This window comes from Lytechinus pictus, chromosome 14 (genome assembly GCF_037042905.1).
Source record: "Lytechinus pictus isolate F3 Inbred chromosome 14, Lp3.0, whole genome shotgun sequence".
NCBI classification, from domain to species: domain Eukaryota; kingdom Metazoa; phylum Echinodermata; class Echinoidea; order Temnopleuroida; family Toxopneustidae; genus Lytechinus; species Lytechinus pictus.
In genome coordinates this window covers 19016448-19039777 of record NC_087258.1, presented here as the reverse complement: position 1 = coordinate 19039777, position 23330 = coordinate 19016448, and the positions used below count along the sequence as shown (strand labels likewise).

Genomic DNA, 23330 nt, shown 5'->3' with positions numbered 1-23330 from the left:
GAGCATCATTTTTAAAATCTTGCGAGCGAGCGAAACTGCATGTTAGCCATTTTTTTATGAAAATCTAATTATTGGTAGATTTCGATATGATATTCAGAAAATTATCCACTCTTTTCCCCTCTCCTTTTCTCTCTCATTCTCTTGGTCGTGGAAGTTTGTCTCACCCCATGGAGGCCTATATATGCCAGTGATAATGATGAAAAACATGAGAAAAGATAATATGGGGCAGAACATTTTTTATCACACGATCCATCAGTTACGTTTTTGTCAAGTGCACAAAAATTGTTTGTATTTATTTTTATACAAAATTATTATTAAGACCCAATATTTATTTGTTGTAATTTTGTAATGTAACTAAGATAGGGGCTTGTCTCTTGTACAAGCTTTGCTTTTTTTCGGCAAGTCCCTCCGTTTTACTTTTAAATACAAATGTCATTTGAGATATCTTTATTTACTGAATTGTGTTCCTTAAATCTATGATGATGATGATGATGATGGGTTCTTGTATAGCGCCGGTATCCGCCTCAGCTGGGCGCTCATGGCGCTTGCTCAAAAATAGGAAATATCTCACAAATTTCAATGTCTTCAAACAGTGCTTAGGATCATCATTCAGTTCAAGTACTATGATTATGTTATATATATTATATTTTGTCTTGTAGTATTTTCGACCTTGTTATGTTATGTTTATCATATTATGTACAATTGTGAAACGGAAATAAATAAATCAAATCAAATCAAATCAAAATTTTGTGAAAAATCGGTAGTCATTTTTAAATGAAAATCTAATTTTGTGAGTGATTTCGACTTAATACTAAAAAAACAATGTCATATTTCACCACTTTGTCGTCATCAAAAGTTTTTATAGTTGGGTGCCCGGTAAACGGATAGATGAATTCATTATTCTACTGCTGAAGATTTTCCACTGAGTAGTTCAAACTATCGTGCCTATAAGTAAACCAAAGACTTTAGACCTATTCAACTGAGTTCGAAAAAAAAGGAAGAGAAGGTCACGTGCACGGGTCACGTGTCGTTGCTGCATCGGAAATGGATGAGAAAGTCATACATCGTGTGCAACACTAGCCTAAATGGGGGGGGGGGGGGGGGGGGGGTGCCTTTTGAAGCTTGACCTCCAAAAGTTCCACTACCGAGAGAGTGAAAAAAAGAAATGGACTGGGATCGAAAAACGTTGAAATATGATATCATTTTATAAACATCGTTTCAAAATATTTACACAAAATTTAATTTCCGGTTTTTTTTAATGTAAAAACATAAAATTACTTTTTATTTAAATTTTGCCCCATTTTTGGCCCCTTCTAAGATTTTTGTTTATGGTGGCATGCACTGCATGTTCTAGACTCTGTATAACAGTTCAACTGTGTTTTTAATCGTGTGATCAATACTGGCAGGTCATAAACAATTAAATTAATCTTTAAGACTCGATCAACGACCTTGTGGGACGGCGTTGATTGAATGAATCATTTTTTCATCTGTGTTTTATCTGATGCGCTGAACGATAAATAACAACCGGGAGTATAAAGAATTTAAAGATACGCTTTAAATTATATATATTTCACAGTGATCCAGATATGACTCAATGCTAAACGTTAAAAGAAAAATAAAGAGAGAGGGAGGGAGAGAGAGAGTGGGATATATATAGAGAGAGAGTGAGAAAGGGGGAATACAATCGAGAGAACAGAAGAAAAGAAAAAACATGTTTCATAATTAAAAGAGATATGGCTTGGGATCACTATCCAGGGGCGGATTCAGTTTTCACCAGGGGGGGGGGGAAGCCTGAAATAAAATTCACCAATATTATCCCCGATCGGCCACTCAAAATTGAGTTTGTTTGTTTCTTTGTAGGGTAGTACTAACACTTATTTTTAAAGATTTGTTCTCATAATACAACATAAATTTGTAATAATCATCTAAATAGTGCAAGGTAAAATTTTAGGAAATGTCATGTATTTTGTCCTGAAAATGTAACATTCTTGGCAATCCTGAGCAAGATGCGCATGTAACTAGATTAACTACTTCAAGCGCGAAGCGCGAGCAGAATTTTTAAAAATCTACGTTCTGGCCTGATCTTGAAGAGACCTGTGTAGGACTGTTTGCAGTTAGCCATGAAGACGATAAATATTTGAACATTTTTGACAATACGACCTAAAAGAATGGACATTCTAAGCTCTTTTTGTAATCATGAACGGGATAGATATTTAACTAAACAATTTCGCGCAAGCTGAAAAAAGGAGATTTCAGACTTTAAAAATGGGACACTCTATTCATGTTTTGTGAATCGTGAAAAAATGGGTAATTGGGTTTCTTAATGTGAATACGAATTGTGAGCATAATTTTGTCTATATTCTGATCTGAATCTGAATAATTCAAGCACGTTTTAAACAAAGAACAAGCTGCATATCTTAATAAACAAGCTAAATAAGCTGATGTTCGTTTTATAATTATTTTGACCTAGGGCCGGAACATTCTAAGGACATTTTGTCAATTGTCATCATATAAAAATGATGACTTTCTTCCTATTTCTCTACCTACGCGCGATATGAAACTTCTGGATATTTCATTCTGAAAAAGGGAATAATTTTGTTATTAGGAATTCATGTAAATGTTATTATATTATCTATTAATCTAATAAGCCTAATGAGAGTGAGAAATTTGTTGATCATTAAGGCCTGAAAACTGGATATTTTAAAACTGTTGTAATTATGAATAGGATGTATGGGTTGATATATTTTGAACAATTAATGCGAGCGCGCAGTACTAGCTACGTTTTGACAATCAGACCCGAAAAGGGATAGTTAGAGAATTTTATGGAATACTCGAAGACAATTAGGTACTTGGTAAATCAACTAAAGCGAACTCTCTCAGTTTCTTTCTGTTTTAGTCCTCCGCTCGGGCATCCGCTCTGCGGAGATTAGCGATAAATCGAGGTCAATAATACTAGCTAGGATTGATGAGTTGAAATCTATAGCTCATTGATTGATTGATTTTATTTGGCAAGTCACCATAACATATATACAGTAGCATTAAAACAACAGGCTTGCACAGGATGACCCACGAAAGCTCGAAAGCTTATTTTCAGTGGGGTCCTCGACATACAGAATTAAGATAATAAAATGGTAAAATTATACTATTTACATATCAAAAAAGCGAAGAAAAAAAAAATCAGAATTTACTATTACCAATAAATAAGATAAATAGATAATATATACAAGAATATCACGAAGAAGAAGAAGAAAAGGAGGAGGAGGAGGAATAGAAGAAGAAAGGGGAGGAGGAGGGAGGAGAAGGAGACGGAAGAAAAGGATGAGGAAGAAAAATAATAAGGAGAAGAACAACAGCAAAAACGGCGAAAACAATAACAACACGAAGAGGAGAATAGAAGGAAGAGATCAAAGAAATAGAAAGAATAGAAGAAAGGACATATCGAAGCTTCAATCAAAGTATGTAACATAAATAATAATACCTGGTAAGCACTATGTGAAGAGTACAGGCGATGTCCTTTAATTTTATATAAATTATATAGTGAAGAGTCATCTTCAGGATGGAATCGTTAATATGATGCAGGGACGGGTCATGCGGCAAGAAAATGGCGTAAGTCATATCAAAGGGATCCTGGATGTTGAGTAGGATAATTCTTGGAGAGGAATGAGCTAAAAATGTTGATATTCAGACTAAAACAGACATTGCAAATCAAACAGTATGATGAAAGCTCGATGTCCGAGTTGTGATATGTTTTGTATATTGACTTCAAAATTTGATATTTTAAACTCCATGTCAGCCTATTGAGCAAGATATGTATCTCATCGAACAATGCGAGCGCGAAGCTCGAGCGAAAAATTTATATAGTGACATGAAAGATTTATTTTTTATTTTTCAAGTCTTCCCCTAAGTTTATATTAATATTCACTCGTCTTCCTCTCCTTATTTTTCTTCTTCATTTTTCTCCTCTCTTTCTTCTGCCTTTTCCTCTTTTTTCTCTATTTTTTTTTGCTCCGCCAAGGGGGGGGGGGGGGCGGGCCCATCGACCCCTGGATCTGCCTATGCTATAGGCCTATGTGAGGGCCTTCTCGCGTGACATTTAATTTATCTTCTTAAAAAATACTCTATCCAAATATATCAACAAAGTTGAGCCAAACTTATTTACTTAATTCTGTTTTTATGTAATATAAAATTGGTAAATTGTATGCAGAAATTTTTTGTTTGGGGGGGGGGGGCAGTACCCGTAAACTTTTTCAAAAAATCAAAAGCGAGGGAGTGAAGCGACCGAGCTAGTCATTGGGGCGCTTTTGCTTTTTTTGAAGTGGAATCAAAGGATTTCTTTCATTCTTTTGGTGAATTTGTGAAAATTCTCAGCAAAAGTAATGTAAGTTTTCAAAATTTCTGGCTGCCGGGCAACATGCCCCCCCCCCATGCCCCCCGGGATGCCCCCCTGCCCCCCTATATATGCTGCATACGACAAGCTTGGTTCCTGTTTCATATAGACTTGTAATGATAACAAATGTACTATATTAGCCAATCAGTTTGAAGGATTTCAGTTAACTGTTATTCGTTGTAAAAACAATCTAGTTTGATGAAACGGGCCCAGGATTGGGAAATCCCATACAACTGCGATTTTTTATTATTATAATCATTTTTTGTACAATGACGTCATACAATGTTGCAAGCCGGTTGAGAAGGAAGGGAAACAAAATATACCGTCGACGTTTTTAACGCTTAGAGAATCATTTTAATCTTATTTGCAAAGGGAATTTGCTTTCCGGTAAATAAATACATCTCAGGTAACGTATGGTTTTATTGTATTTGCATTTGAAAGACGTTTTCTGTGTATTTTTTGCTTGAAATCTGTGTAGATGAGACAGTGGAAAGGCCATTTAATGACTCCTAGTCCCATGTATGTAAAATCGTGTTATCACTGTTAGGAAAAGCGGTCGAACATTTTCATGAGAGAGAGAGAGAAGGGGTGGAAAGGTGGGGTATATTTATAAGTGGAAATACCCCTCCATGATTATCAATAAACATGCTTTTTGATCTACAGATCTAACGTTAGTTTTGGTGCCAATGGTTAGACCCTCTTCAATTTTAAAGGGGTGCTAGCGACACGAACGACTTGCAAACTCGTATTAAATTAGCCATTGTCATTGAATAAATTATTATTGGCAATCTTCAACCTAGGCTTCAGTTTTGAAAAAAAAGTTTAAAAAAAATCTTACTCAAATCTTTGTATGAGATGAAAATAACCACAAATACTTTTAATTAGATCTGTTTTAAAACACTTAAGTTCTCCTGAAATTGATCCATTTTTAAATAAGAATGTGATGAATTAGGCCTACACACTTCTGGACCGGCGACGTAAAATGGGTAAATTTTAAGTAACTAATTCAAAACATCTAATGCATTACCAGGGTGCGACATAAGCGCTTGCCCGATTGCCCGGGGCAAGTAAAAGTTAGAGTCGGGCAAGTGTTTTGAAGCAAAGACAAAAACTGATTGCCCGAATCGGGCAAGCAAAATTCTCCTATGGAAATTATATTTTAGGAAGATTCCCCATATTTCACCATCAAAATATAGAAAAGAAAAAGAGACCAAAAAAAAGCAATATCATTAATTTCTTCTTTCAAAAATTTTATAAGTCATGATTCCAATTACAACATTTGCGCCATTTTCTGCAATAAACACACAGCTCAGAGACGTACACACACAGAGAATCAATGGCAGTCTAGCATACCTAGCTAGCTAGCGGCCTATAGTCCACGCAGCCGATGCATGTAGTTAAGTTTCTAGCTGCACGAACGAAGTTTGCTCTGGAAGAAATCTCCCACAGAACTGTCAAAATTCACATTTCTTACCAATGAAAATTCTTGTAATGTCCATATTTCCTAAAAAGTGGGGTAGCTCTGTCATTTGTAAGCAATAAAAGGAGAAATTTTCACTTCTGTTATGCTTTAAAAAGATCGGGTTTCGAATGATCGAATGATCTGTATCGCACACACTGAAATACATTGTTTGACAGTCCGAAATATGCATTTGTGTGTATGTTGATAAACATGGTTTCTTTCGTAACTATTTTTTTTAGCAAAGGAAATTGATAAATTTTCTTCTTTATTCATGACTGGATAGTTTGAGCTTTCTTCCTATCTATTTTCTTTCTTTCTGCCTATCTTTCCTTCTTTTCTTTTTAATCTTTCCTTCTTTTGAATCTCTCTTTATTTCTTTAAATTTCTTTCCTTCTTTTGTTCATTTTTTCTGTTACTATAGCTGTCTCTTTTTGTCATTCTTTTCTTTCTATCTTTTTTCTTTCTTCCTTCCATCCAACCTTTGTTTACCTCTTTCTTTCCCCCTTCCTTTATTTTTTCTTTATGTCTTCTTCCGTCCATCCATTCTTTACCTTTTTTTCCTGTCCTTTTTTCTTCCTTACTTTCTTCATCCCTTTCATTCTTTCTTTCCTTCATTCCTTCCTTTCTTTTTGTCTTTCATTCTTTCTTTTTCCTTCCTTTCTTTCTTTCCTTCTTTCTTTCTGATTTTCTTTATTTCTGTCTTTCGTTCTTTTGATCTTTCTTTTTTCCATCCATCCTTTCTTTTCTTCCTTATTTTTTCTTTCTGCCTTCATCTCTTTCCTTCATTTCTTTCTGTCTTTCATTCTATCTTTCTTTCTTTTTTTCCTTCCTTCCATCTATCCTTATACCTTTTCTTTCTTCCTTCTTTCCTTTCTCTCGTTTTCTTTCTTTCTCTTTCCTTCCATCAATCCTTAACCTTTTCTTTTTCTCTTTTCTTTCTTTCCTTTTTTCTTTCTGATTGTCTTTTTTTGTCTTTCTTTTGATCTTTTTTTTTTTTTTCATCCATCCTTTCTTTTCTTCATTTTTTCTTTCTGCCTTCTTTCATCTCTTTCCTTCATTCTTTCCTTCATTTATTTCTGTCTTTTGTTCTATCTTTCTTTTTTTTTCTTTTTTTTCCTTCCTTCCATCTATCCTTAAACCTTTTCTTTCTTCCTTCTTTCCTTTATCTCATTTTCTTTCTTTCCCTTTTCCTTCCTTCCATCAGTGATCAGTCCTTTTCTTTTTCTCTTTTCTTTCTTCCTTTCTTTCTTTTTACCTTTTTTCTTTCTTTTTCTTTTTTTATTTGTTCCTTTCTCTTCCTTTCTTTTTTCTTTCCACCCTTTTTAACTTTCTTTGTTTCCATCTTTCTCTTCCCCGCAGCTATTCTTTCTCTCTCTTTCTATCTTTATTTCTTTTTTTCTTTCTTCCTTTATTTCTTTGTCCTTTCTGTCTTTCTTCTCAATTTTTTTTCTTTTATTGTCTCCCCCTCCGTTAATTTCTTTTTGAAAAGTTATCTTACTTGCATTACAGAGCAATGTTTTATACATAGCAATTTCTATGGTTATTTTCAGTGATTTCCCCTTTTTTATTGTGTGTCCTAGTCCTCTCCAAAATATATGGAAAATATATGAGATTAGGAAATTAATTACCGTAAGTAACGGACTATAAACCACCCCCGTGGATTAACCGCACCCCCAACTTTGGACAAAAAAAAAAAAAAAAATCCTTCTCTACATGCATATTTGAGGTGCGAAGAAACAAAAACTAAGTTATAGATTTCAAAGTATCCAAAGAGTTTACCGGTATGTGGAAATCTGCTGTTCTTGATCAATTCATCTTCAAATGTTAGCAAGAAAGAAAGGTGAAAGGTCCCGACAATATTGGCCACTTACACACTCACTCACCTCACAGTCAGTGTGCACACACAGCACTGCCGTTCTTGTACTTTGCAAACTACGATACGATACATCTTATCAAATTATGATCTGTGTCTTTCCCGGCGTAGGAGAAGAAACATTCACATTTCTTGCATCACAACCTCACAATCACTTTCAGAATTTGTCTAGCATTCGATGTCTTAGCATGAATTTTAGATACGGGATTACAGGAAGGTTCAAGAAACAAAGAAATTTGCATTTTTTCCTGTTGTTTTTACGGCTTCGTGCTGTCTCTCTCATGCGTGGTATACATGGTATCTTATGAAAAGCAAACGGGAAAGAAAAAATAAGCTGGCGCGAAACGGAACTTTGGAGGGGATATAGGGGTTAAAATGAATAGTGCCAGCTTAAGTCGCACTACAACGCAAACCTCTCGCTCAGCTGTGACAAAATATTAGTTATTACCGAGTATGCTTGGCGTCTCTTTGAACTTAGCCAGGGAACTTCGCTGCTTTAATCGAGAATAAAGTCGAAATTAGTGTCATGAAGGTGGGTGCGTTTGTTATGGACAATATTTGAAAGACCATAATAATCGCTTCCCATTACCTGCGGCTCATACCCCTCTAAACGACATTGCCCTGGGCGGCTACGCCAGGCCACTCAATGTGTTGTGAACTGGCAGACGTCTTACATGTTCGAGAGGGGTTACGACGGGCTGGCTCAGACCCGTCACCGTGGATAAACCGCACCCCCGACTTTTGCTTCTATCCCACCGAGAAAAAGGTGCGGTTAATAGACCATTACTTACGGTAAAGAGCATATTGACCATATATTTTGTCATGATGTTCAAGATAAAAATCATTTTAAAAAAGAAATACAACTACAAGGTACATCAGTAGTCATGTTAAAAAATGTATTTTTAAAGCCGTCAATGGTATGGTATGTAAAACCATAAGGCTATAACTTGTTTTGAAGCAATAAAACTTTGTTTTGAAGGATTTTTTCGGGCAAGTGATATCTATATTCGGGCAAGTATTTTCCAACTGTTTGAAAATTTACTTGCCCGACTGGGCAAGTGCTTCAAAAAAGTTATGTAGCACCCTGATTACAACACAGCCATATCATGCATGTGCACACACACGCACTGATCATACACAAAAGTGCATTGACTCAGATTCATTCTCGAAGCTTGTCCTTGCAATGGGATATACATCAAGTTGCCACCCATCTTACTTTGATAACAATTATTTCATTTATTTCCACTTCAAGATGAAAAATTATACATAGGCCTAGGCCTACATAATTAACCAAAAAATAATACATATAATCTCTGGTCGGAGGATCATGAAGAGCACATGGATGGCTTTATTTTGATACCAAATATTGGTAACTTGCGCTGGCAGCTTTGGAAACATCAATTAGTGACAAGCACTAACTAGTGTGCTTATATGCCAATGGAAGTGTGTACTGGACAGGAAGAAGGTGTTTGAATTTGTCATTTTTTTATACAACCGTACAGGTCTATTTTTTAAATCACTAGTTTATATAAAAAATATAATAAGTTTAACACATCTTTACACCAAGACACAGAATTACCATACTCTCAATCCTAAGTCTAATAGTAATGAGTATTGCATGTCTATAAAAGTCTTTACTTTTTTCTTGCAAAAACCTTCAGGGCTTTTATCGTAGAACGCCGTAAGAGATGGCCCGCTCTGCAGCTCAGAACCAACAGCGCCAAGGCCAGCCGCGGTCCACTCAGTCACAGAGACAGGGCCAGGCCAAGCCAAGCAAGGGTCAACGTCAGGACGCGGCAGAACGGAAGAGGGACGAACGAGCCATCAGGAATGCTTACAGGAAGATGAAGAAGGATGAATCTTACCTTGCCGACGATCAGAACTTTGCCAGCTTTGCCACCCAGCTACAGAGCATGGGTCTTCAACTAAGAGATATCCCCGGCGATGGGTTAGTTTCACTCAAAATATCATTTTCTGTGTTGAAAAATTTGTTTTCCTGTGCATTCCAAATGACACTATGTTTTTATCTTAATGGAAAATATTGGGGGCTCCTTTCCTACTTATCTCTTTAAAACTATTAACTGTTTAATTTTTGTTATTTTTTAAATTTTTGAATGTTAATTTGTTTTAAGTTTTATTATATTTCTATTTTATTTCATTAAATTTGTTTATATTTATTATTATTATATTTTTTAAGGGGGTCGGGGCTAATGGGCACTGGCCCCCATGTATCATTTTCCAAACTCAAAATGGAAATTGTGACTTTCTGGCATGTCCTTTGTAATTCATGATTCCATCCAAAAATAGCCTGAGAACTGTGATGAACTCCATTTTACGTGTCTCATTAATTTGATAAGATTTCATTGCAATCTGCAGATTGATATTTCACGTAACAGGAGGCGTCTGTCTGTAAATGTCTTGAATATCATGATGCCCTATAAACAGACTTGGGGCACCATAAATGCTGTGAATCATTTATCAATAGAAGCTGAAAAGAAACTAGAATGTGGTTTATATTCTATCAGTGGGTGGTGAATGACAATTTAGATCAATTTCCTGACTAGTATGAAGAATGAGTGTGACTATTTTGCTTTCATGATGATTCTCTCAGGAACTGCTTATTCCGAGCCCTTGGGGATCAGTTGGAGGGACACGGGCGCAACCATATGGTCCACAGGTTGGATGTAGTACAGTATATGAGGGATCACAAGGAGAACTTTGAGCCGTTCATGGAAGATGATGTTCCCTTCGAGAGGCATTGTGAGTCTCATTTTTTTCTTTTCTTTCATGGGCGATGATTTTGGGAGACATTTATTGTGGGTACAATTATTTGTTAACATGTTGTTGGCAGTGATTTTTGCAGAGCTGCCAAGTAGTACGATTTTTCCGTATTTAGTACGTTTTTGCAACCAAAATACGGCAATACGTTTTTTCTTTAAACAATACGTTTTTTGTAGTTAAAAAAAAAAAAAAAAAATCATCTCTATATGTCTCTATTTCATAAAACGTACACAAATATGGTTATTAGATCAATGTAATTTCAGGAAACTTGTTTTTTTTTCAATCATTTTGTAAAAACCAGGGTGAGATATACACAAGTTTCAATGTTTTTTTTTTTTCATCTGCAAGAGCAGTGCACATTTTAGCTTGCATGCAGCTTGAGCGCCGTGATGGGCGAGTGCGCCAAGCATTTTATTATGAAATACACTTTTTTTGGGAAAAATACAAAATATTTATCTCACACGGTAAAAATACTGATTTTGGGGGATAAGAATACTGAAAATGCAAAATACAACTTGGCAGCTCTGTTTTTAGGACCAATGTTGAGTGGAATTTGGAAGCCAGTAGTCGTAGTGAATAAAACCACCACCACCACCACCACACAGGTTGTCGTAACCTTAATTGAAGGCATTGTTTATACTAATATTTTCCCCAAAATTTTATGATTGTATCTCATTTTTAGGAATACATGGAAATGAATTTAATTGATTTTGTAAGCTAATATATTTTCATTGAAAATTGAAAATTAGTTTTATTTCAATCAAAACAGAGAAAAAAAGGATGAAGCAAACTGATTTATTGAAAAAAAAATTAATATTAAAGCTTTCATCTGTCAAACATATATTGGTCTCTACAGAATTTTGATTTAATGTCTTATTTTGATATGAAACCATTTTGTTTAAAGATTGATTTTTGCAGCTCCAAAATTATTAAAATTAATATAATTCACTTGAAGGTACATGTATTTATATCTTTTACAAGCATATACCGATCAGATATGATAATTATGATTACATCTGTCTGCTGAAATATGCAACTTTGTTTTGAATCTTTGTCCATGGCTAGATTACCAATCATACACCAAAACACCCTTTTTATTGTCAGAGCTTGATTTGGTAACAGTATTTCATGTCTCTTTGTATTTTTACATACAGTATCTAACTTGGCCAAGCCTGGTACCTATGCAGGGAACGATAGTATAGTGGCCTTTGCTCGCCTCTTGAAGGTTAATGTGGTCATTCATCAATTGAATCTTCCGGTTTGGAGGGTAAGTATTCTTTTATAATGGTGATATTGAGATTCAAGCAACGTATCCATCAACCAATCAATCATCGAATCAATCAATTAGATATTAAAAGTTTATGCAATTATTGTATCATATGTAGTCAATTGTTTGATGAAGTCAATTGATATATGATTTATCAAGTACCAAGAAAGTATTCAATCAATAAATACATCAATCAATCAACCAACCAACCAATCAGGAAATCTTACCCATCTATTTTTAGAACAGCCTGTCATTAATCAATAGATATATCAGTTGATCTATCAAGTTAATCCATTTTATCAACCAATCAGACAGTCAATCAGTTATACCCTGGCCTGTTTAGATCTATCTCTCTGGTGTCACACTACACAATTGGCCTTCAAGATGCCATATTTTTACCATCGCCCACATAACCATCATATATTTCTTGCTATTTACCTTTTAGATTGTAGGTTCAGAGAAACCTTCATGCAAGGAGCTTCATATATCCTACCATAATGGAGATCACTACTCTAGTGTAAGGAAACTGGGCGATAATTCAGAGAAAGCTACCAACTTTCGTGGTGAGGTAATTAAAGTCACATTACTACATGTATGATCTTGTAGACCATAAATGTTGATATTTTCAGGGCAAGTCCACTTTTCTGTGGAGCAAATTTCCCTATTACAGCAAATAAGAAATATTGAAAAGGACGCAAAAAATATCAAAGTCTAAGGCATTGAGGAAAGTCAATAAGGCAGCCAAGACCTCTGCTACTTTCTCAAGCTTCAATTATTTTGTATCCCAAAACATCAATGCTGAAGCACTGGTATCAATCCTTAAAGAGAAAATCAATGAAAATCTAAAGAATAAAGGCTTAATTCAAAAGTGAAAATCCATGGTTTTAAAAAGATGAAAATCCATATTTTATTGTTCGAAATAGACAAAAGTGGTGTTATTTTTGCGAATTTGCAACTAAACAACTGCAACATGTTCTTTTCCGGACATGTAAGAAATTATGAAAAAGCGAGAAATTGTGAAAATATGTTCTTGTGAATTTCCTAAGTTGAAGTGAAATGATGTAAAAGTATTTTTATGAAATGTATGACATGTGCAATTATATCATGTAGATCCTTAGTGTAATAATAATAACGTCCTATTTTACCCAGGATAGCCACTTCAGTTCTGAAAACTGTTCTACCAAGTGTGTGTTATCTTGGGACAGCTCCTCTTTTACATATATTACATTAGTTTCTTCTCTTGCTCTTTCCAGTCATCTAGTTCAGATGATATAAAAACCAAGACCAAGTCCAGGACCAAGTCCAAAGAAAGCGACGAGACCGATTCACCATACACGAATGGGGCGGTAGAAGAAAATGGTCTTACGGATCTAGAATTTCATATCATGGATGAGACGGGTTGTGAGGTAAGTCATTTGGTGTACCAACGGTTGGTCCAATTTTCCAACCAGAAATAAAAGGGTCTTACCGATCTATAATTTAATGATATGGATGGAACAGGTTGTGTGTTGAGTCAGAGGTACAAAGTCATTTGATCTGCTATCAGTTGGTCTAATTGTTATATTTTTCCAACTGTAAAAGAACATTGTCCTACTAAATAAAAATTGCATATATGGGTGAGGCAGGTTGGGAAGTAAGACTTCACCATTGTGGCCAATTTGAAGTCTCCATATTTATAGTGATTACTACTTTTTAAAACTTTTGAAAATGAATTGTCCAATATTGTTCAAACTTTTACCTATCTTAATGTCTGATTTTTTTCCTCTAAAATTTAACTTTTTTATTGTATTCATCATTGAATCTTCCAAGAAAGAAGGAAAAATTAAAATTTTCTCTCTCTGATTACCCTTTTGATTTTATATGAAAATAAGGAGCAGTTTTTTTTTCATGTTTACCTGCTTACATGTATCTCCCATTTCCACAGATACTTTTTTTTCTATTTAAATTATATATTATAATTTTTCTACAAAATTTACCATATTTTGTATAGATCTTTATATATGTTAATTATCATTGATGTTGTTGAATATAATTATAATGACAATGATTTGTATCGTAAATATTTTTTATAAATGTATGAAAATGATTTGTATCAATATTTATGTCATTTCTGTTGGAAATATATCTGAATCTGTATATTGTAAAGTACTTTGAACATGTTTAAGTGGAAACAATGCTGTATAAATATCAACATGTCTATATTTCTTGCAGAATGTGCAATTAATACGAGATACCTTCATGGACCAAGATTATAATGTAGATGCTACTATAGGAATCTTACTTCAATTAACTAATGCAGATTGGGACACTCTTTCTCACGGTAAGATCACCGACTTTAAATAAAAGGGTTTGTGGTATACAGAAAAGGACTGTTTTTATTCATACGATGACCAGGGTAATGATAAGGGGCTACCAAATGAAAAGAATAACAATTGATCAAAAATATAAACATATCTGTAAAAAATACACTTATCTATATTTAGTTTGACTAAAAATTGCATGATAAGTTTGATGCTCTCAACTGCATAATACTGATAGTAAAAAAAAATAAAGGTGAAATTTGTATCAAATTGATTAGTTTAAAAAATAAAGGTTGCCTGTTAGGTGTTTCATAAAGCTGTTTGTAATTTACAACCAGCTTTACTAAATGACTGTTGAACTCCTTCTCGTGGTTAATAATACATATGTGAATTATATTTTCATAGGTGTTGATTTAGTTCTTTAGAAAGGGTCATCAGTCGTTCGTAAAGTCACTCGTAACTTTACTTTTTCTTTTGTGTTACTAAATTCCCCCCCCCTACAGATAGTAACTCTATAAAATCAGGGGAGCGATCGCCTCAAGGGGCGGCAGGCATCTGGTCTGCCGACGGTTCCGGGACTAGGTTGTTTGGCTTGCCAGAGGACAGCGATAGCAGTAGCAGCAGCAAGACGCAACCCAACAGGACTGGAGGCGGGAAAGCCAGAAACCAGGTATGGTAACAGTTTATCATCTTCTAATACGCCATCTAGTGGTTGTGACTCCTGTCTCTCAATCTGGGGAACGGGGGTTCGATCACTGATCTCTCCCTTATCTGGATGGGAACAATAACGCTGATTGGCCTATTCCGTGTTGAAGCACCGGAAGTTGGTACCTCCGCACGCCGAGTTCCCCCCAAAAAGCTAAAATCGAGGTAGAGTCTAGTTCACGGCAATACTGTCAATTCTTAATCATACTTACCAGATCAACTCTTATTACAGCACTTTTCAATGTGAATTTATACCTGATACAAAGTTAAAGATGCCGTCCTGTGCCGCGTATGATTGCACTAATCGGGACGACCGTGGAAACAGAGAAAAGGGGATTACTTTTCACAGCTAAGACAAGCTGGTGAACTGCATAGTTGTAGACTTTATGTAGTCCCATGTGCTCAAATACATGTGTGGTAATTCTAAATTACCAGAGCAAGTTTCCAAAACTTTAAAACTCTAAGGGGGTTATCGCCCGGGGGTTATCGATTGTTGTGATTTCTCTGGAAGCGTGATGAATCTAAACCATGATTCAAATTAATATTCAGGTTATTAATATTCATAACTGTCACCAAGTTTTATGAGTTTATCAGAACGAAAATACTGACCGTGTAGCCTGTATTCTGAAACTTTATGTAAGTTAAGTTAAGACTGGAAATCTGCCGTTTCGGAGGAGTTTAAAAAAAATGCTTTTTTGCGAAGCACAGATCCTGACCGAAATAGACTGATTTTCCGGTCAAGGACTAGATCTACAAGGTATTCTGAAATTTATTTTATCTTTTATTTGTGTTAATTTCCTTGGAAAGGACAATAACATTTACAAGCTAGAGGTACATGTACGGTAGGACTTTAGGAGGCTAATGTAACTTGTGGCATGTGAATTTGTGATATTTCTCTGTCAACAATAGATCTAATTATTTTTCCCAAGAACTTATTTTTTTTTTAAGTACGTAAAAAGACATTAGGCTACAGAGACGTATTTACAGACTTCAGAAACTTCACAGAACTTATTTTGAGATGATGAATGTCTTCAAAGAAAAAAATGTCTCGGTGGAGCAAAAAAAAAGGGGGGTTATCAACCAAAAATTTAGGGGGATGACGCAAGAAAAATGATCTGACAAGCAAAAAAATGGTTAACCAGAATTTTAGGGCGGACCACAACAATTTAAGGGGGTCCACCTGAATTTAGGGGGGATGCAGGAAACAAAATTGACAAGCAAAAAAAACAAAAAAGGTTATCAACATAAATTTTGGGGGGTCTGTCCCCCAACCTAAAAGTTAGGAGGGACAGGACCCCCCGGCCCCCCCCCCCCCCCCCGCTGCCTATATGAACAAACTGGGGAGAGGATAATTGAAGAGGGATGATCGATGTGAAGGAGGGAGAGAGAGAGAGAGAGACACTCTTAAAGGGCGAGTCCACCTCATGGAAAAGATTATTTGAATAGAGAGAAAAACCACACAATATGCTGAAAATTTAATCAAAATCAGAAGTAAAATATGAAAGTTATGATATTTTAAAGTTTTACTTAAGCGATGAATTTTTCGTTGTTATGCTTGTTTGATTTTTTGGGGGGTGGACTTAAATAAAAGGGGGTTTCAAGCCCAGTGTTATAAGCCTGCATAACCTAGAAAGTCCTCGCCCTATCTATGCCCTATAAGATGTTATTATTTTGGCAAACCTCCAAAATACCCCTAGACAAGTCAAGGATTTCATCCATTCTTCCTTAGGTGAGAAAACACCAACCCCTTCAAAATTATGTTTCCGAAATGTACTGGGAAAGTACCATGGTTTCAAGAAAATTGCGAATTCTGGCACCTTAAATAAATGAAGTTTTGTATGAAAAGCGATGAGAGCTTCAGTGTGCAGACAGCTATATATCGCTCACAATGCAAATGCACATGCTAGTGGAGCGATCGCGTTCCTTTTGGGGGAACTGGTATGGCGGACAATAGAACTCGCGGGCTTCAAACAAAGGACCCTCCCCGCATATCCAGTTAGTGGAGAGATCAGTGGGTTCGATTCCCATCCATGGCATGTTTTCCTTCAGCAAGAAATCTACCCACTTTGTGCTGCACTCAACCCAGGTGGAGAGAATGGGTACCTGGTAGGAAGAAATTCCTTGAATGCTTGAGCGCCTATGTGGCGGCTCGGCTACAGCCGGGGTAATAATAGCAGCACTTTGTATCCTCAGGCAAAAAGTGCTTTATAAATCCAGCTAATATTATTATTGTTATTATTTCTTATGGGGCTACCCTGTATAAATAAAACGAAATAAATTAATAAATGAATTGTTATTAGTTTAAATGGGATTGAATTATTTTTACAAAGAGTTGTGTGAGACATAAGTTGTGCATGGATGAAAGTGTGATTACTTCATTAGATTTACAGTCCCTTTGATGGTTATGAATTGATGTATGTCAGAAGCATAATCTTACTGGTGTCGTAAGTGTTATACATCACATACAAATGTCTTCAAATATGCATAAGGGAGGGAGAGGGCGGGATGAGAGGTTCTGTTTATCTTTCATGAATATCTTTGAATATTCATGAATGTCTTTGATAGGTTGATAGGACGTTATATGAAGCATTTCATCAACATTTGTTGTCCAACAAGTTGCAGGATTGGACAACTTTCCTTGATTGGCTGAGAAGCACAATTCCTACGGTACATGTAACTGCAGGATAAGATATACATGTACTTTGTCAGCTAAGACATTCGACAAGTCCTTTCTTGAAACGCTCCCCTGGTATAGATGAGACTAATTGCATTTGCATAATAATAACCGACTGCCCTGGGTTTTTTTTGTAAAAAAGTAAGGGAACTTTAGTCTAGTAGTCTACCTGCACCCACCAGGGACCTGTTTCATAAATGACTTGCAACTGTTGTAACTTTGCCATTATGGCAACTACCATGGTAACCTTGATTATGGTAGGCTGCTGAGCCCTGTTGCCATGGTAGTTACCACAGTTGCAAGTCCTTTATGAAACGGGCCCCAGATCTGAGAGATTCAGTTCGCTCTTCCCCTCCCAAGCACAGGTGATTCCAAACAATAATTCAACTGCTCCTTTTTCTCCTTTCTTCAGACTTCCCGGCAGCAGAAAGCCCAGAAGAGGCTGGAGAAGAAGCAGAGGCAGGCCGAGAGGCATCGGCAGAGAATACAGGGCGAGAACTGCCACAGCAACACAACGACTAGCAGCGATGAGGAGAACAGCAGCGTTGTGCTGGTCGGCCAAATGGGGGAGCTGTCCATCTGACGACGAACGAAGCGGGCACTTAGTTAGATTTACGAAAATAGACACTTCAGGGATTTGATATAGTATCTGCATTTTCGTTCTGTCCGTGGCGCCTGTGTTCCGGCCGTTCAACATGGCCAGCTTGCATTGCTTCAGTTCCTCCATTGATGCGATGAAATAGGTGAATTAGCTGCGGAACCCTATATGCATTTCTTACTCTAATTGTGTGAGGGGATGTTGCAAAAAATATTTGCAATTAATTGGAAATTGTTCTTTTGCAATTTTACAATTGATATATCAGTTGTTCTTGTTGCAAGTAAGTCTACACTCATTGCCGCAAGAAACAGATCTGGGCCCCGTCTCACAAAGAGTAACGATTGATCCAATCAATTGTAACTCTATGGAAATCCATCAGTGTCATAACTTTTTTTCTACAGAAAATTTGCACAATGTCCACAAGTTCTTTGCAGTGCCCCATTTGAGTATTTCCCAAGGGGCCATTGCTTATAACGCAGGAAGGAGCGTTTTTGACGGGTAGCGGACATTGTATGGTACTTCATAGAAAATGTTGGTCTTGGGAGCGCTTCATGGGGTTTCATGAATGGACTGGCCAGAAGTTTTGTCCAACAAGTCGTATTTCATCTGACAGTTTCCATAGTAACAGTCTTCTTAACAAATTAAAATCAAGGAAAGTTGTCGGATCTGACAACCTGTCGGACATAGTTAGAGAGTTTTAGGAGTAGTGAACGAGAACGGCGTCGCAGTCGTCTGATCGTTCGAGTCAACGTAGTCGTGTACGTACCATCTGGCGTACCATCGCCTGACGACCCGGTCGGGTGATGTGAAGGTGCAGCTTGTTTACACTTGCCCTTTCACTTGCTTTGATTCCTTTTTACGCGAGTTAGGATATATATTGATATATATTTTGGAGATAAAAAAACATAATGCATCGTACAACTTACATTAGTTTTGTGAAAAGTCACTGAAAACTGTGTTTTAATTGGGAAAGGTTGATCTTCATGCTGAGCTTGAGCGGTTGAAACGACGTTACTCACGTGCATGTCGACTATGATTTAGGACAACCGCAGAATGGATGTGGCGAGGTTCTCGATTCTGATAGTCGACGAGTGCGAGGACCTGAGGCATATGGCAGTCCAAAAAATGATGTCATCTCTTACCAGTCGTCTATGTCCTCGTACGCTTCTGAAAGTGCTCAATATTGATGAAACGATCCCCTGAACTCCGTGCTCTCAACCCCGCCCCTGCCCCACTCGCACTCAAAATGAATTATTGGTTTTCTCAAGTACAACTTTGTGCATTCTTTTCTCATTTTTTGTATTTTTACTTATATCCTGAATATATGGCATACCGTATCATCAGTGCAGTGCCTCAAAGCACTTAATACAGTTTTCTAGAGAATTTCCCATTTAGCCCCAATGCTTTGTTGCTGCACTTTCTTTTCACCGATATTGCAGCTGCAGAGCTTGACTGAAAATGATAATGAAAATATATAGAGTTCTTCTTCAAGTTCTTGAAATTATAATATTTCATCCCTTTTCAAATGAAAGTTGATTTATTTACAGAATTAAAACCTCAATTCCGGCAACGATATACCAGGCAATGAGAAAAGCCACGAAAACGTAATACACATTATAACCAAACAAGTCTAGTCCTGTCTCTTTTATTTTGGTCATAGATGTATTCAAAATTATTTCACATTATGGTATAGGCTTCATGCCTCAAAATAGTGTATTTTTGTGTTAAAAGTGTCACTTTTTCAATCTTAGCATGGAGAATTGTGCTACATCTTAAATATTATTTCTTGTTTTATATTTATATATTTTTTTATTATCTTGCCCTTTGGTTCCTTTTGATTCTTACAATTATTTATTTTAAACAATGTGGTGAGGAAAATAAGAGCACTACGAGTATTATGCAGTGGAAATTCATCAATGAGATTAGAAATGATGTATCAGTATTCTTAATATGATAAAAAGGTGATATATATTTAAAAAAATTGTATCGCTTTATTGATTAATTATGATTAATTGTTGTAGTGATGTGTAATTTCATAGTCCCAAGGACCTTTTTTTATACCGACTTCAGTTTTGAAAGGACTTTTATTATATTTTTTCATACATGTATACTTTAAAGGGCATACAAACCAGCAGCTTTAATAGCATTACCTCTAGTCCACTACTACTCATATCTGTCCAGGTTTATCACCCATAATGCATTCTCAGCAGTGTAGTCTTGTAATGTAGGCCCACTTGAATGATCAACTAATCCACTACTCGATGCAATAATTATACTGCCGAGTTGGCGAAATAGCTACTTTTCAAAAAACATTTGAGTTTATCTGCAAAAATGAAATCATTGGCTAATTCATTCTCTGTTTTACTAATGGTAGTATCTCGAAAGGTATATTTTAAGACGGTAAATCGCCAATTCGTCTATTGCCAACTCGTCCACTCATCACATGGTCTACCTTAATTTAGTCTAATACCATTCCGTCCATCAACATTTCGTCTAACAACCATTTGGTCCAATGACCATTTGGTCCAATAATCACTTCGTCTGAACACCAGTTCGTCTATGAACATTTCGTCTCTTAAACGGTTGGTCTAATATCCATTTTGATTTCATTTATTTCGCCCAATTAACACCAAGTCCAGTTAGACCAAATGGTATATAGACCAAATGGCTACTGGACCAACTGGTTATTAGACAAAAAGGTGAATGGACAAATGGGAATTAGACCATGTGGATAGTGGAAAAACTGATGTTAGACCAAATGATAGTAGACGAGTTGGTAATTGGACGAATTGTTAAACCAATTGAAAATAAACCTTTAATTAAGGCCCGTATTGTGACACAAATCTATATGTGCTCTATTCTGAACTCAGGTTTCATTCAAACTCTGGTCTGAAGTTGTAGTTTAACTATGGATAGCCAATTGTGACACAAATCTCTATCTGCCCTATTCTGAAGTCGGGTTTAATTTAAACTGAGGTTTAAAGTTGTGGTTTAACTATGGATAGCCAATTGTGACACAAATCTATATGTGCTCTATTCTGAACTCAGGTTTCATTCAAACTCTGGTCTGAAGTTGTAGTTTAACTATGGATAGCCAATTGTGACACAAATCTCTATCTGCCCTATTCTGAACTCGGGCTTAATTTAAACTCTGGTCTGAAGTTGTGGTTTAACTATGGATAGCCATTTGTGACACAAATCTCTATCTGCCCTATTCTGAACTCGGGCTTAATTGAAACTCTGGTCTGAAGTTGTAGTTTAACTATGGATAGCCAATTGTGACACAAATCTCTATCTGCCCTATTCTGAACTCGGGCTTAATTTAAACTCTGGTCTGAAGTTGTGGATAAACTATGGATAGCCAATTGTGACACATATTTCGATGTACTCTATTCTGAACTCGAGCTTAATTTAAACTCTGGGGTTTAATTATGGATAGCCAAGAGTGCAATAAATCTCTTAACAGGAGAGGTTCATAGTGTCAGCTCATTTGACTCTCAAATCATTCTTGACTCTTTGTGAAGGATAAATAAGAGAGCTTGCTTCACCATTCACAAGTTGGCAGAGCACAGTAATCATTAGAAACATGCAATATGAGGAAACTTATAAGGAAATTTTTGGCTTTCCATAATTTTGGAACGGAGTTAGACCATGGTCTAAGTCTAATCTTACTTCAGAATACGGGCCCAAGACTAGCTATTAATAACCCAGTCAGTGAGAGACTCCACACAGTGGTGGTCAATATGCACCCCCCCCCTCTTTTTCTTGGGGGGCTGTTTCATAAAACTGTTCATAAGTTAAGAGCAACTTTAAGAACGACGGGTGATCCTTTCTTACAAATAATCACCAATTAATGTATACACCAAAATATTCATCGGCGATGGTTTAGCGCGTAAGAAAGGTTCACCAGTTGTTCTTAAAGTCACTCTTAACTTTTGTTTTTAAAATTATAAAATCAAAGTAGAGCAGTAAGGGTCCACTTCCAATGAAAGTTTAAGGCAGACTGATTGTCTGATTGTATCAGCCAATCAGGGTTCGTGTTGTATACCCATATGGTTAACAAAGCTGACATCAAACCAATAAAAATCGCTATTTCAAACGTCCAACCCCTTTTGGGCCCAGTTGTACTTTTATTGACATCTAGAGTATTATGTATTTCTTACTTTTCATATTGGTGAATTTTGTTGCTTTTATATCGACCTCCTTGCAATGTTTAGATAAATGAATTACCCACAGTAATTGGTACTTAATGAAATAATATCGACATGATTTGTTAAAACTTGTTACTAGATATTAGTTTGGTAATCTTCTAGATTGATGTTTATATAACATTAATGGTTGAAAATAGAGACGAATATACTGTAACACAAATTTTGCACTTATTTCTATCATGCCGGAAGTGAAAGCTATCTTTGCAAGAATGAAATGTTGCTTTTGTACATAGTAGAATATTATTGTACAGTCTAAACTAAATATAATTATATGAAAAAAATCCAAAGGTTTGTTATGTTGTTTTCTTTTTTCTTTTGAAACACCTTGGCTTGTTTTTTTATTTTTTATTTACATCTCTGAAAGAAATCAGTATTTGATTTTTACATGTTCCCATTTTTAACATGATTACCGTATTTACCATAGGTATCAGTTCGATAATTTCTGTTTCCCAATATTTACTGGATGTTAACTTTCTATTTTGTTTGATGAAGGCCCAGTAGTACAAAACTTTTTAATTGATAGGATACCAGGAGGGTGTTTCACAAAGATTTAAGAATGAATTAGATTGGCACTTACAAGCCTAGTTGCCTGCGATATAAAAGGTATGACCGAGATCATGCCAAGAGGATGCGCACTACTGCACGTTGATCAATAAGGTTGTGTGTTTCATATCATGCGAATTGTAAGTCATACTTAAATCTTTGTGAAACACCCCCCCCCATAAGATTGTGTTTCATATCATGCGACTTGTAAGTCATACTTAAATCATTGTGAAACACCCCTCCCCCCGATTATCTTTGAAACTCCTGATATTTGAGCTTCTAGAACGTTGAGCATCCTCATCTCATGTACTCCTCGCTCGCTTCAAGCCGTCGTATCTCATAAGGGGAGTGTTTCACAAAGATTAAGTCTGACCAGAAATTACTCTTGGATTTCCAGTTGCAAATGATGTAACACACATCACTGCATTTGTTGGCCATGGTCATTGGACCCGCATTACTGCCTATCAATCAATGACATTACGTTTTAGATGTGTGCGTTTGGGTTTAAGCATGACTTACTTTGTAAAAC

At 36.1% G+C, this 23330-nt stretch overlaps 1 protein-coding gene across 1 annotated transcript; it reads left to right on the top strand.

The window, feature by feature from the left end:
- The first annotated feature begins 4661 nt into the window (after positions 1 to 4661).
- LOC129276521 (OTU domain-containing protein 3-like) lies at positions 4662 to 22545 on the top strand. Its single transcript, XM_064109494.1, has 9 exons — positions 4662 to 4793; positions 9384 to 9670; positions 10334 to 10482; positions 11658 to 11770; positions 12216 to 12338; positions 13024 to 13176; positions 13982 to 14090; positions 14574 to 14740; positions 17862 to 22545. Exons 2-9 carry the CDS (start codon positions 9411 to 9413, stop codon positions 18030 to 18032), a joined length of 1245 nt encoding a protein of 414 aa, XP_063965564.1. The 5' UTR covers positions 4662 to 4793; positions 9384 to 9410; the 3' UTR covers positions 18033 to 22545.
- The last annotated feature ends 785 nt before the right edge of the window (positions 22546 to 23330 follow it).

Excerpts from the sequence above, each read along its gene's own strand:
- LOC129276521 (XM_064109494.1), top strand. The coding sequence starts at position 9,411 with ATGGCCCGCTCTGCAGCTCAGAACCAACAGCGCCAAGGCCAGCCGCGG. Across the intron at positions 13,177-13,981 it reads TGGATGAGACGGGTTGTGAG|AATGTGCAATTAATACGAGA; the intron begins GTAAGTCATTTG and ends TATTTCTTGCAG. Across the intron at positions 14,741-17,861 it reads GCGGGAAAGCCAGAAACCAG|ACTTCCCGGCAGCAGAAAGC; the intron begins GTATGGTAACAG and ends TCCTTTCTTCAG.